Below are 15,542 nucleotides of genomic sequence, written 5' to 3'. Positions count from 1 at the left end.
TTGAACACACACGGCTCAGACGGAGGGGATGAGAGCTTCACATGAAAGTACATGAAAGTCAAAAAAATCATGCAGTGAAAAGCCGGTTCTGCAAAGACAGAGATGCTGAGAGCTTTATCTCCGTACCTCCGTACGGCATGACTCTGCTGCCTCAGAGATAAATGACCGGAAGATCTGGCAGCACGCTCTCCGAGAGGAAGTAGTGGCAGTTCCTTCTTAACACTATATTTACTGAGAGGCACTGACAGGGTCACGCAAATCCATCCGCGTGAAGGATCTGAATGGCAGAGATGTCTTTCGACGTACAGCAGAGTGGTTAGAAAATAATCAAGCTCATCCTGAATCGATTGTATACTGATTTATCTTAACATGACGGGTAAATAAACAGTGGCACAAAAGTGTTAAAACGAACATTTTAAACATTTATTTTTTCAGGATAAAAATTTAATTTAGAAAATAATACAGATAATTATGAAATTGCACAATTTCAAAGCAGCACCTGCAGTATACAGGTGACAAATGAGGATTAACAGATGAAGTGCCAGGGCAGTAGAGAAAACATCCTATTAATTCAGTTCCAATGTAAAATACTTCTGGAAGACACAGGTCTGACTGTAGACATGATACATAAGTCATAAGATCATGTTTACACGAAACAGCTTTCAGCGTTATCAGAGTTATTTAAGGTCAGCCGGTTCAAGATAAAAGCAGAGCTCAAGAGTGTACGCTTGACCTTTTTTCTTAATCATATTACAACCCCTCGCCCTGCTAGCGTCATGAGCTTAGTGTTGAGTAGTAGTGTTAATACCTTTGTCCCCCATGGTCATACAGTATCTGAGGCATTGAGAATTAATTGGTTCTGCTCCTATTGCCAACAAACAGCAAAGAGGTCAGCTGCGAATACAGTTTTTACTGATGCATAAGCTACCTTTTAGCTTTCGCTTCCATTTTCCACTCACTAAAGTACTTCTCCATGGCCTTCCTGCTGGCCCAGCTCCCAACGTTGACTGTAGGGATGATCTTGAGGGGCTGGAGCCACTGGACGAAACGCTTCATCTCCAGAAAGCTGCTGTGTTCGCTGTACGGGATTCCTGTTAAGAGAACAGAGAGGTCTGTCACCATGATAAGGTTGTTACGATGGTAGACTTTTTAAAACTTAGATGCTTAAAGATAAAGAACTCAGCCTCTCAATTTGTAAACCACCCATAACTGTTTAGTCATAATCTAAATCTAGGATCTGAATCAAATTGTACACACTTACAGTACTCAACCATATCATGTAATCAAACACAGGCACTTTCATGTATCTTTGCTTTAAAAGTTGCATTTGTCAGAAAAAGTCAAAATGCAGCGACACTGAAAACGACTAATAAACCTGAAGATAACCCACGCTTTGTTTTTCCACAGGGTTGTTTCAAGTATTTGTTCTAATGATCAAAATTCTCCATTCATTGAGAAGACAGGTCCTGTAGGGAATACGGCTGGGAAGGGGTTTAAACTCAACCTGAGGGACTTTTCAGACATGATTTTTCAGTTTAAATCAATTTCTGTTTAAACCGAATTCCTCCCCGAGACATCAGGCTCAGTGAATACAGAGGAGAGTTGGTTGGAGGTAAAAACTTGTCATGAAGCCAGATGTCTGAAAGTATAGAGGAGTGAAACACCCACAGGCTCAGACTTCTCCCCTCTGAGGGGACGAGGCAGCTTTTAAATAATGAAATCAAATGACTCATTCATTTTGTTTCCAAGGACAGAATAAGACGACGTCTTGGGACGGCTGCACAAGGCCTCTTGTTTGTCCCATCCTCAGGTTTGATGTGCTCCTCTATCCCCGTCTGAACCTAGTCAAGTATACAGCCAATCCTCCCACATGCAGAGAACAGTATTAGGAGCAGTGGTAGCATATGGCTGGGAAGAGCGAGGAGGAGGAGATCGACACAAGGCGGAGAGAGAAAGTGCAAATTGGCTTCCGCTCGACTGACACACAAACTGCTGAGGAGCGAGAAATTATACCCCCATGTGCACGGCAAAAGCCTCTAGCTGGTGATTGTAGGTTACAGGCCAGATGGCTGATGCTGTTGATAGATCTATTAAGAATATGGAACAGAGGACAGGAGCAAATAAACAGGCAAACTCTGCATTGGCAAATCAAGTCATGACCCATTTCGGTGCCGGGGTTTGATGCTGGGCTGCTGTCCAGCAGAGCTGTCCATGAGTGAAGAAACCCAGCATCCTTTTCATTATATTCCCTCTCATCACCAAGCTGAAGCAAAGGAGCCATGATCTATTGTTTATTCACACACTCCCTCTCCTCCTGTCTGTGCCAAAAGAGGGAGCTGTAGGCTAAATGCAACCACGTAATGAGCGGTCACGTTTCTGGCAGTAGGAGAGTGTTGTTCTTGTGGTTAAGTCTTAGCAGCATGTGGTAAGGTGAAGAATATTAACCAGTTTATGGGTCTGATTTTGATCAATCAAGGAGAGAAGGCCAGCTCCAATACCTCCATCCTTGCAGAAACTTCAAATAAAAAGCAGCAGCAGTTAAAAAATGTTTAATTTACTACTAAAAATCATTTTTCATGGCCTTTTTTCTTCACCTGTGATTCATCAATACAAGGTTCGTACACATTTTTCAAGGTCAAATTCAAGCACTTTTCAAGCACTTTCAAGGGTCATTTACAAAATTTTCCAGCACCTTATTGCTGGGGTAAAATACATATCTATAGGAATATATATACACTCATGATTATTTTTTTTTACTTTGTATCACCATTATGTACATTGTATTATGCTCTAAACATCTAAAATGATGTTTCATGATAGCAAAATCAGTAGAAATTAAAGGAGAACAAGTTTTATCCAAAAAAAGGGAAGCCACTTGGTGTTCTTCAGGTACACTTGCACCGGGACAAAGAGAGACCTGAGAGCACCCTGTAATTTTCTTTTTTGAAATAAACTTTTATAAGCTTTTCGCTTATTCATCAAAGTTTATTAATATTGAACGTGTCATCAGTCCAAAATGCATCAAATTCACCTTCTCCTCAGCCATCCTTCTCTATTGCCACCAGGCTGTGTGTGTGATGATACACACTCACACTGATTTTATTTCTCCTTGTAATAAGCAAACTATCCAGTCTGATCCCAATGTTGCCAAGACACAGAGTTATAATGTCAAGCACTTTCAAGCACTTAAACTAAAATCCAAGCACTTTTCAGACCTTGAAAACACAACATTGAAATTCAAGCACTTTCAAGGATTTCAAGCACCCGTACGAACCCTGTCAATATCTTTCTAAGCCTTATAGGAATATTCACTGTTTACTGTTAAAAGTCTCATGTGAATGTGCATAAACTAAACAAAGTACCAAAATATATATATTCAATACAAAAGATAAGTGTGTACCATAGATGGAGATGTTGCCGCTGACATGAGGCTGGATATCTTCCACTGACTCCACCTGCTGGCTGAAGGTCCAGCCTGTGGGCTTGAAGGCCACCAGCTGATCGTACTGCCGTGAGTAGCGCGCCAGATAATCCTGCAGTTTCTGGAGGCAAGAGGAGGGAGGCAAGCAGAGATCTGTGATCATTTTATGGAGGCCCATATTTGCCAGTTAAAGAAAAACAGGGATGAAAGCTAAGCTTGATGAAAAGTAGGAGATTGAGCAGCATTGCATTGCAAGTGAGGAAAGAAATCAGTCATGTTAGGATGATCTCACACTGCTGCAAAGAGCAGCTACCAAACATATACCAGAAGCTCTCTTTCAGAATCTATGTGGTTTGTGCAGCTTTTGTGCTCATAAAACCTGCCTCACATAAAGATGCAATCATTGTTATGCTTAAGTGATGTTGTTCATTTCAAGGTGACTTTGTCCAAATTGTAGTACCTCTTCTTGATAAAAATAGCTCAAAGACTGACTACTCAAAGATATTATTGCAAACCTAAACTCCATTTCTCCCAAGTCAGCCCTTTCTGTGCCTAGTGATGCCTGAATTATACCAACTCTGGGATTTATCTGGGCTCATACAGATGGCAAATTTAAATACTTTAATCATTTTAGAGAGATGATGTGCTTGGTCATCATAATTAGCGTCTTCTAATCATTTTAAGCCCCTGCCCTTAGAACTGTGACTAGACCATAAGCAGAATAAACAATGTGTTTGCACAGCAAGATATAAGAACAGAAATAATCTGAAACAGGTTTAAACAGGACAAACATTTCCACAAAAGATCTGTGGACCTTTTGATCTCGCCAAGTACTGTATCATTAAATGAAATGCCAAACTCATAAATACACAACTTACAATACGTGCAGTGAATGAGACTGACGTGATGGATTTTCTTGTTGTTTCACTTCAATCAGTGAAATACTTTTGTTTCTTAAAAAAAAGTGCCTTCTTGAAATAGGACGAGTTTTAATGGAAGATGAGTCCGCTGCACCTACTTTGAAGGTGAGATGCATCATGGGTAGCACGTGGACCTGCGCCGCCTTCCAGTCGGTTGTTATACGATTTCGGACTTCCTCGGACTCCAGACAGCACATGGTGTTGTATTTGTCCCTAGAGAGGCACACTTTGGACCCCAGGACCTCCGCCAGTGCTGCAGACGATAAACCAGGTTACACCCCAAAAGTATTTGTACATTTTTATTTCATGATTAAGTTCACTTGCTCCAAAATATAAAATAATCCAAATAAAAAGAAAAAAGAAAAGAAAAATCTGGATTTAGTGGATTTAAAATCATTTTATCTGATATTGGAATAGGCGTGATTGAATTAAAAGGGGACTATCGGGCCTTGCCAGAGGTATGCGCTCTACTGATTTTATTCTTTTATCCTATTTTTATTTATATCTGGTTTTCTCTCTTTTATTGTGCCATTCTTAATCCCATTGGTTTGAATTTGCATGTGCTGATTTGACTCTGATTTGACTTGTTCGTTGTTTGTGTCGTTTTAACTTCTCTGTACAACAACTTTTAACTCTTAGGTATGATATGTGCACGACAACAGTGTGTAATTTTACATCGCATTATCAGCCTTCTCGATTGGCTATAATGTCACGGATAAAAAAGGCCAGTAAGACACATTTCCTAGTATTATAGTCCATATCCATAGCACTTGTGCCCATTTGAAGAATGACTTTTCTTTAAAGTAAAAACAATCTCGATGTATCTTATAATGCTCACCATCTCTTCAGTGCGTGTTTATGAGCACAGAGAAAGGGAAAACAAAGTGGCTTAGTAAAGTCAACTGAATCAGCTGTTTATTGTTTCCCGTTCCAATTTCACGCAGAGCTCGTCGAAGTGAAGGTGATTGCAGGCTGAATGCAATGTCGTCTGATTGCTTCTGCACACCAAAGTGGAACAGACCGTAATTCATGCGTCACTAGGAGGCTGTCTGTCTTCACGTGAGGGCAACACACATCGAGTGGCTCTCTTCTGAAAACACACTAATCCAACATTCTCCACGCCGCTCCCAAGTCAATACAAGACGCAATCTTCACATGACCTTTTCAACGGGAGGAAAGGTCAGGTAGTGACAGAAGGCTACAAAGAAAAAACAAAAAAAACAAAAACACTTGTCTTACCAGTAGGTTTAGAAACACATTTATTTTGTGTCCAGCAGTTTGTGGTTGGTGCCTCGTGGTAAAATCGCTGTTTCAAGACTTAAATGAATAAATTACCATTTCATTTTCAGTAATAAAATGACCTGTCTAGCGATCAGGCTGATAACGACCCCATACCCTTTTTCTCTCGTGTAATTAGTCACCATCACGTCAGCTAATTGGGAGCCTACAAGAACGGGCTGGATAAGAAACCATTTCCACTTCTTTTTTGAGAGTTATTCTTATTTCTGCAGCCGCTTCTGAAACCTTCAGGTATCAAAAGATGGTCTATAAAACTAAACTGGTGATAGACAAGATTTTTTTTCTTTTAACAAATAGAATAATTCAACGTCAGCATGTAGATCGGTTCCCTATGAAACTCACTTTCACTATGCACCTTTTGTCAGCACAAATCTCCCGGAATAATGAGAGCTGATCAACGATCCGATCCTCTCTAGCCTCACCATTTCCATCTCCGTCGCCTGTTTCTACCTCAGGTTTATTAATAAGGTTCTCGTATGAGAATGTAGGTGGTATCATGACAAAAATGAAGCTGCTGCTGCAAGTATAGTTTTATATACATTTTGGATTTCCGTAAACAGGTAATGACGTTGTGCAATTGTGCATTGCTATTGTGCATCTTGTCAATATTTAGAAAGACACCGAAAACACAATTATGAAAAAGGGAAACAAAAATTACAATGTTCATAAAAAAAAGCATTATCTGGGACGATTCTAGGAAAAGTAGTCACGTTTCCCTGCCCTATTCTTTTTGTGCTGTGATTGTTTTTGTTTTAAATACCCTGTTTTTTTAAAAGACAGTGTTGTCGTTGCAAAACATCTTGTCATGTCATTACAAAAATTGATAACGTGGATCTTCCTGGCAAACGCTAATGTGGAAAGTGTATATTCAGTGATTTAATGACACACTCACCAAGGAAGACCTTCTCTTTTCCCACAGAATAGGAGCCGCACACCACAAGTGTACGTGGGTTGAGCGTCACCAATTCAAAGGCTGTGCTCGCTGCAAAATTGATGACCTCCTGCTGTCTGGGGAAGGTGTACTCAGGGCTGCAGTAGCTGGAGAGATAAGAGAGCATACATTGAAAATCTGAACATGTTTTAGCCAATATTGATCCACATTGGCTGTGAAGAGTCTTTTTATACGTCAACCACACAAAAAGGTCACACAGCACAGCTGAGAGCACAGCGATATAACCACAGTCTTCAGTAACGTCAGTGGTGCTTCCAGTGTATATATGCGAAGAGACAGACTGGTACTTACGTGGTGTCCAGGTAGAGCGTCTGCACCCTGCAGCTGAGTAACTCAGGGTACGTCTCCATGGAGGCGTCGGCTCTGAAGTCTCCAGTGTGAAGGACAGTCTGTCCATCGGGCAGGAAGAACAGCAGCATGGCAGCTCCAGGACAACTGAAAGAACAGACACAGGTGCATACAAAAATGGATTATATGATGGAAGTACTTGTGTGATGAACATGAGTCAAACTCCGGCATCTGTATGGTTTACTCTAGCTTAAAGCTAAATTAATTAATCATTTGGACAATATTCAGTGGCTGATACTGAAATCATGTGGACAACTCACTGGTTGGCCTCCAGGAGGATGACAGCGACTCCTTCCACAGTGACCCGGGTGTTCATGGGGAGGATGTGTACATACTCCTCTGCCACCTTCAGTTTGCTCTTTACCAGGTTCCCTGTGATCTGGCGAGGAGACACATCTGTCATATTTACAGTGTACTTTCATACAGTGATGCAGCAGCAGCCACTGAAGCTGGGAAAGCCTGAACGATAAGTTGGAGGTTTTTTTTGCGTAAATCCTTGGCGATTCCAATCAAACTTTTCTGGGCTATGACCCAGCTAGCAACTAAGTTGAATTTCTGTGACCTACCAAATAAACAAAACCCCAGTGGAGTCCCAATTGGTCCTTGTAAGGCTGTTTTTAGTCGTCGTCCTGAGAGAACGCAGACCTTACTGTGATAAATCATGACCCATTTGTCAAGAGAGCTGACACAATAAATCGCCTCTTTCTTCAATACATTTCATTATAGATTCTATTGATTATGTTTAGTTTCTGAGGTAGCTTCCTCAAATATTCCAGAAAATGTACAACATATGACTATTCAACACAAATAGAAAAGGAACAATACCTGAAGTGGCATACTTGAAGGAAACATGTCTAATTACAGCTTGAAACTGGCACTTTAAAGTCTATGATTATAAGATTAAAAGTTAAACTAAAAATGTATGCTTGTTTGACTATACACCTCAATTTGTTCAGTTTACTGTTTAATTCATACAACTCAAATGTACGCACAGTGGCAAGAAAAAGACGTTAGAGACAGAATGACCCACAGAGACAAAGAAAGTTTCATGGATATGAAAGGTTTTTATCCAAAACTGTCGGAAAGCCACAAAAGGTCTTCGGATTTATAGTAAGAATGGTTCTAACCTAGCAAATTGGTATTCACAGCTGCCAACTGCACGCTAATTTTTCATTACAATGCAGTCAATAAGATAACAAATGGATCAGGCGTATGTTTATGAATTCTGTGGAAGAGAGCAGTCAAGAAGCTTTTTAATGAGGTGCGAATAAATAGGATTTTGGAGAAGAAAAGATGGTGTAGCACTTTCAAAGAATTATTACTCTCCTGCATGGTATTCAAGGACAAGCAGACATTCAGAGGGGGCAGTGTATTTATTTATTTATCTATGTATTTATTTTTTTCACAAACTGCAGACACATCTAAACTGCTGCCGTGTTTCTTTCTGCTCCTTTATGAATAAGGAAAATGTCGAGTTTGGAGTGGACGCAGCTTCGGCGGTGGACTAAAATGAAACCCCGGGTAAAAAGCACCAATCCATAACCGTTTCATGTAGAAAACAAATGCTAGAAAATGCCATTTTGTGAAGATCAAGTCACACACAGGGGTTGTACAGATTTTTGGACTAAAATTGAAGCACTTCCCCATCATATACAGGTCTTATTTGCTTTCTGCGGGTTGTGCTGTACGCTTTCCTTACTATGGTTCCTCTCCGAAGCCATATTTTACATATAGTTTGTAAAACAGTTGTCATCAAAACGACAGCGCCGTGAAAATCCACCCGTTCGCTTGTAGCTGATGAGCAGGAACACGAGTTGGCTCGCCTCTTTCCATGCTAATGTCGAAGGTCAGAGGTGACGCACACATTCTGAGAGCAGATGGTAGCCCTCGCGACGCCAGATTTACACCAGACGTGGAACAGATTGGAATAGGAAAAACGTCCCCTTTTCATTTCAGTGCTTGTGTCAGTCAGTCTAGCGCCGGTCTTGTCTTCTCTACTCCACTCCACGACTGGTGTGAGTCATGAGGAGACCAATCATTTTAATATTGAGTGTGGGGATAAAACAACCAATTTGGTTGAGAATAAAACTATTTCAGGGGTTAAAATTAGGTATTTTTCAAACTTTCATGGCTTTGTACAAAGCTTCCTTACATAAAATAGGAAAATATTTGAATCCTTCTTTAAAATATAATGCTGTGGCTTTACAAATGGATTAAAAAAATGCATAACCCAAACACCACATCAAGCGCCAGATAAATCGCAAAGCATAAGCACATAGGAAATAAATACTGGTCACAATAACCACAGTTTGACTTACTCTGTTACAGTATATTGGAAATGTGGAATTCTTGGTCAACCCTCCGTAGTGGTCTGAGTGGAAATGTGTGAGGAAGTATGCAGTGATGCCCTCAATCTCTCCGTACCCAAAAGCATCTATGACAAACTTTGTGCCTGTGAACAATATAAATAAAAACATTACAAAATAATCAACCTTAAAATGTATGCAGCAATATGACGTGTTGTCAATCACTGACCTGGAATCTTCTTGTAGAAGGGACAGCGTGGGAGCTCTACTTCTCCATCAGCATTCACTCTGTTCCACCTTCTCCCTCTCCCTCTCCATCCTCTGTTCCTTCCTTTCCCTGCATCTCCTTGAGTATTCCTTATTACATTACCATTATCTACAGCCACAGTGCCCTGCGAGGTATCTGCAGCTGTGTCAGCCGTACTTTTTCTTTGCCTTTCCTTCCTTGGCTGTCTCTGTCTCGAGTTTTCACCATGTGTTGGAACAGACGAGGTGTTGAGTTCGTTTGGTCCACTCTCAGCCTCTTTCTCCTTCTCCTTGAGGGGTCTGATGCCAAAAAACACCCCAATGTCCGTCTGCTTCAGAGAGGAGGCCTGACCTGTCTTGCTCTGCCCCTTCCGAGGAGGCATTGTTTGAGATGTTTGGACAATGGAGGTTTGTGATGAAAGCACTAGAGGAGGTGGCTCTGATTGAACACTGCTTTCATTCAAGTTTTTTTCATGCGGGCTATCTGAGCTTCGAAGAGTTTCCCTCAGACGCTCTAAAACAATACTCTGTGGAGACTGAATACTACTCTTACATGCACTGACAGATCCGCTGTGCGCTTCTTTCCCACCTGTGGGATCAGATCTGTTTACTGCAGAGGCAGCTAGCTGATTGGTGGGCGGTCCTGAGCTAACTGACTCCAGCTGGGTGTTTGAGGAAGCATGCTGCACATTACTGGTTTCGAAATGATCTATGAATTCAGTGAGAAGTTCATCTTCACTAAACAGCAATGTAGAGTCTTCAGACTCAATTTCAGATGCGTCATTTTTAAAAAGGGCTTTCCGACATTCACTACTTTTCACTTCAGTCTCTGCTGGGAGCTCAGAAATAGGAGAATAGGATATAAAATCATCATCAGGGGAAGGTTCGCTTTTGGGTTCACAAGCTCCTCCTCCACTCTCCGCCTTGACAGGAGCTGATGAAAGCTCTGCTCTACTTTCCTGGGAAGAACTAATAGACTTTTGTCTTTTCAAAGAGGATGACCAGCCTTTCTTTTTCTTAAAATCTTCGGGGCCAGGTGAGCGCAAAAACAAGAGGCCATTTGTTCGTTTAGACGGAGGTGTTCCAGTCTGATTATTGTGAGGGGAGGCACTACGGTTGGATAAGGCAGAAAGACTGTCCTGAGAGCTCTCTAAAACAGAGTCATCCACCTCATTGTTTATGAGTCCTGGGAGACCACTGAGGCTGGTCTCACTGCTGGTTCCAGCCTGCTGGGAGAGACTGAGGAGGGCTGTATCACCGTTAGCTCGACTATGGGCCAGGAGTGTGTGGTTGAACTTCTTGTAATGGGTTGGAATGGTGGAAGAGCACTGGAGGCCATCTGGACACTCTGTGTGCACACATAGAAATAAGGCTTATTAGAGAATGCTACAAAGTTGTAACAATTAAAAAAGCACCTACAGCACACACAAAGTCTGCACAAGCCATTTGACAATACAGATATCAGAAAAATGTGAGCTGCCTTTTAAAATGAGAACTATACTGAGTTTGCACATCAGTTTCCTTATCATTTAAACTAAAATTGTAAATGTTTGTCTGATCTCAAAGGAGCTTTCTAAAGAAAATGACACTTTATTATGTCGCCAAACTTTTCTTAAACTGACTTCAAATTTTGGAAAACAATGCTGGTCTTCCATACTTTGAAAGACATGGACATTTACCCGTCAGGGAGGATCTGATACTACGTTCATGACATGAGGGAATTACCATAATTACCAGTTCTGGAAGGTGTAATCATGACTGATTACAAGTCAGAGGTTAATAATACAGAGGTGCATGAGAGGCAAACAAATATAGATGCCTTATATCAGACGAAGTCTACACTTCATGGTAAAGCTAATACACATTTAAGCTTTGTTACTGTTTGGTAATTGCACTTCACTTTATTGCGACTTCAATATTATTTTGGTTAAGTGTGGGGCCCTAAACACAAGGTTAATGAATTTAGTGCTATATTGTAAATGTAGATTATGTTTAACCCTTACAAGACCAACTCTGCAATCATAAATCATTCTTGACATGGATGCAGTATACTTAGGATGTTATCAAGTTATATAATGAGAAAATATAGGTATTGTTTTGTGTGTGTGTATATATACTTTTGTTTTGTTTGAGTTTGTTTTTAATGTCTCTTGCAAGTCTATCAACTCTAGCTTTTTATACTAAATTTTGCCTATTCATTATTATGGAGAATTTTCCCAAATCTCGTTCTGCTGCTTCTTCAGCATAGGTTAAGCTAGAGAAACTGTTCAACTATCAAGATGTTATATCTTTCACTGTTGTGCTTCTCAGCTTTCTGCGTTCTCAGCTTTTTCAAATATTTAGCTTCTTTGTATAATCACGTGCGACCGCAATTATAAGTATGTGCTATAAACAAAACAACAAGTGTTCCCAACCGAAGAATCAGAAGAAGAGTTTGGATTTGTCTCTAAATAAAATAAAACCTTGTAGCCTTTTTAATAATAAAATAAAACCTTGTAGCTAGCTTAATAATTTCATGGACGCGATTAACCCCAAATTTCACGTGACATGAGCAACGTGATCTCCGTGTCCGAGGCATTCAGGTTGCTATGGCAACCTCAGAGTCATCATCAGTTTCCATGTGCATCATTTGAAAATATGCATGCAAAAATCTGCTCAGTCAACTTAGACTACTTATGAATGAATGATAAACAAGAAATCCTGAAGAAAAACACTAAAACAGACAAGAAATGGGTGGCACAGAAGATCCAAAAGAGGTAATGTAATCATGAGTGGTTAAACCATTAATTTTCATTTTTTGATTTATTATTGTGTACGGAGCCCCAGACATGACATGGCCAAAAGAAAATTCAATTGTGGCCACAATATAGCTATAACGTGCGCACAAAATGCTAATTCTGGTTAATATCTTGTCACCCCGCATTTAGGCAGTTATTCAATTAGGCCTATGTTTGATACTTTGTTACAACAGGTAGCCTATCTGCTGGCGTCTCACCCGACTTGCAAACTTTTTATCCTCATCCTGTTACTACACGTTGTTTTGTTGTGCTAATGTGTAGCCGTAAAATCATTTGTGTCTGCAGGGCTGCGGCTCCTGCAAACACAACTGAGTTTACTGTCTAAATGCAGGATAACAAGATATTGACTAGAACAGAATAAGAAAAGACACTCACCTTAAGGACATCACGTAGGCTATTGCAGATTTGCTTACCCAGCTGTCCAGGAATGTTATTAATAATATTAATTAGTATTTCGTGCACACATTATATTTATTTCATGGCCACAAATTAGTTTTTTGTGGCCACAAATTAGTATGTTGTGCGCATGTTATAGCTACATTGTGGCCACAATTACATTTTTATTTTTTCAACGATGCAGATTATAAAATATGTCTGATTACTACTGAAGTAAAACTCAAGAATCATAAATCTGCTACAAGTATTCGATTATTTAGACATTTCATATTTACTGCAGTTGTTTAGCAGACCCCAAAAGTGTTTGGTTTTGTTGTTGTTATTCTCTGAACAGAAATGTGGCATTTATCTGACAGTATGATTCAAAGTAACATATCTTGACCCCCTTTCTTTTTCTTCAACAGACAAGACATGACTGACCCAGAATATATCCACTTGAGGTAATGTTATCTGGAGTGTTTATACAATTCATAAAGATTATTTCTGACTTAAAAATGTAGCTGGAGGAAGAAACCAGATGTGAATTTTGGGCAATAATATTGACCAGGTACATGAGTGTGTCATCTAGAGTTAGGTTAGCGAGTAAAGATCTAAGAGGGAGAGTTTCTATTCAGAATGTGTACACAGGTATTACTACCCTGTTAAAGCTAATATCTTATTTCTTTCCAACTGTAAACAACAGTTTGTGAAGGGAAACTATTAAGCATAAGTCTTTTTTCCTCATAGTTTTGCAGGTGAAAATCAGAATGAGGGACAAGAAAGACCTGCCTCAGAAGCTGTACATAAAATGACCAAGAAGACACACACAACAACTGCATCCAGCGGGCATGCCACTCAAATTGGGGTTCTGATGATGTGACCAGCAACCTTTTCATTCAGATGCAAAAACAGCAAAGTCTGACAGCTGAGTTACAGCACATGGCAAAGGAGCTTTGAATAAAGACCAGCCACCTGAAGAAGCTCCTGAACCCTAGTCATCAAAACTCCAGCGAGTGTGACCATATGACAGCGCTCATTGAAGCAATGCTGTAAAACCTTGCTGTCTGCTGAAAAGACCAAGCTGAGCTTGCTGCTGAAGAACACATTGCAAGAAAACGCTCAACTGAGCCTGGACTTGAAAGACGGAGCTGAGCCTGCTCTTAAAGGACACATTGTAAGAGAAGACATGCCTGGAAGTGGAGAACAGAGCGCTTACCGTGTCTCTAAATTTGGCACAGAACAACTTCAGTTTGTTGTCTGCTGAAAAGACTGAACCTGCTCTTGGAGAACACGTTAAAAGAAAAGACAGAGTTGAGCCTGCTCTTGGAGAACATGTCGCAAGAGAACAGAAAGCTGAAAGTGGAGAACAAAGACCCCAGCATTGTTACATTTCTTGAAAGCAACTACTTATGGGTCACTGGCCAAAGAATCTATCCAGATGTGACTTATTGGAGGTGTCGTGAGCCATACAATGCCACGGCCTCCTGGGACAACAGCCAAGCGGGGCAGGACTGTGTTGCAATTGTCCCACCAACAGAAGCAGGGTTGGTTAAACGCCTGGAATAACATCATTTGTGCTGGCGAACGGCACCACCTTTGTGAAACCACAGCTTTCAGTGTGACCTGACTGACTGGGACGATGAAGGCTGGAAACCAAAAATCTGAACTGTTTATACACCATGTTTATATGTAAATGTGCGTTTGTGTTTCACTAATTTTCGCACTTTTGCCTTGATGCTACCATGTCATTGACCATTTCATTCTAATAATATATTTGATATTCAACTTCACCTGATTTTCCTGTTTTTGAGTGATGCAATACACACTTTCACCACACATAACTCACTGACATTTATTTCATCATGTGAAGAAACATTTTGGGAATTGGGAATAAATAATGATCTGCTGTAGCTGTTGTGTAGGAGTATTTGATTGGTTGGCATTGTTATTTGGTCTTTATTATGGTCTCTACAATGTCAACAATAATAACAATCTGTCATAAAGGTGTGTAAAAGAAGACCATATGAACATACAGAGAGAAAAACTGATGAGAGGGAACAAGTCATGTCTTTAGATGAAGTCTATAGAGGAGGAGGATGGGCGACTGTACCTTTGCATGTGTCCCTGGGGATGTCTATGCATTCAGCAACATGCCATCTTTGAGTCTGGACCACCAGAATGGAAAAGGGCATCTGACACATGGGGCAAAAGTCTCCAGAGGATGGTCCCTCGGCACCATCGTCTTTCTGCTCTGTGTCATGAGCAGGTGACGACTTTGAGGGTAGATGATGGTCCTGTAAACTGCCATGTACATCTACGTCTATGTTTACAACAACAGTATTGCTATCTCCACTTCCAGCTGTGTTGACTTTCCTGCCAGGTGACTTGAGTGAAGTAGAGTCTCTTTTGGAAGCTTTTCTGGATGGACATCTTCTTTTGGCAGCAGTTGCGGGTGCAGGAGGGGGTTCCCGTCGCTTCTTTTTCTTCTCAAGAGGTTTGTACTCCCAAATGTCATTTTCAGAGTCGTTCTTCTGTGACATTTGGAGCAAAAACAACCGCAGCGTGCCTCACGTTACACAACCGGCTCCTCGACACCCTCGTTATTACACAACAACCGACGTTTAATAACATCCCGCGCTTGACGAAAGCAAGAGACGTTAATGTAGATTAAACTACTTCGAAAACAGTTTAAATTAATTAATAATTAAGATAGCATAATGTCTTCTTTAGCGAAATAACTTCACTGGGAGGTTTGTAAAGCCATGTTAGCGCTTACCGCCAGTTCAATAATGAATGTGGTAAAGACGAGGAACGAACCACAGCAGCACATTCAACACATTTCACCCAAATGAATTATTTTATTAGCTTGAAATAAGC

General features: G+C 40.6%; 1 protein-coding gene and 1 long non-coding RNA gene across 2 annotated transcripts; one reads left to right on the top strand and one right to left on the bottom strand.

Moving 5' to 3' along the window:
- Positions 1 to 401: 401 nt before the first annotated feature.
- Positions 402 to 15,468, bottom strand: dclre1a (DNA cross-link repair 1A (PSO2 homolog, S. cerevisiae)). The gene is made up of 9 exons (XM_030401046.1): positions 14,776 to 15,468; positions 9,476 to 10,840; positions 9,259 to 9,392; positions 7,201 to 7,319; positions 6,884 to 7,027; positions 6,533 to 6,678; positions 4,440 to 4,594; positions 3,401 to 3,542; positions 402 to 1,091 (listed from the first exon to the last, which is right to left on the bottom strand). The coding sequence occupies exons 1-9, from the start codon at positions 15,203 to 15,205 to the stop codon at positions 925 to 927; spliced, it is 2,802 nt and encodes a 933-aa protein (XP_030256906.1). The 5' UTR covers positions 15,206 to 15,468; the 3' UTR covers positions 402 to 924.
- Positions 12,111 to 14,455, top strand: LOC115571585 (uncharacterized). Its single transcript, XR_003981946.1, has 3 exons — positions 12,111 to 12,248; positions 13,091 to 13,126; positions 13,413 to 14,455. It is a non-coding gene; the product is annotated as an uncharacterized LOC115571585 (long non-coding RNA).
- Positions 15,469 to 15,542: the final 74 nt, after the last annotated feature.

This window comes from Sparus aurata, chromosome 20 (assembly GCF_900880675.1).
Source record: "Sparus aurata chromosome 20, fSpaAur1.1, whole genome shotgun sequence".
NCBI classification, from domain to species: Eukaryota; Metazoa; Chordata; class Actinopteri; order Spariformes; family Sparidae; genus Sparus; species Sparus aurata.
This window is presented reverse-complemented; position numbering and strand designations above follow the sequence as displayed.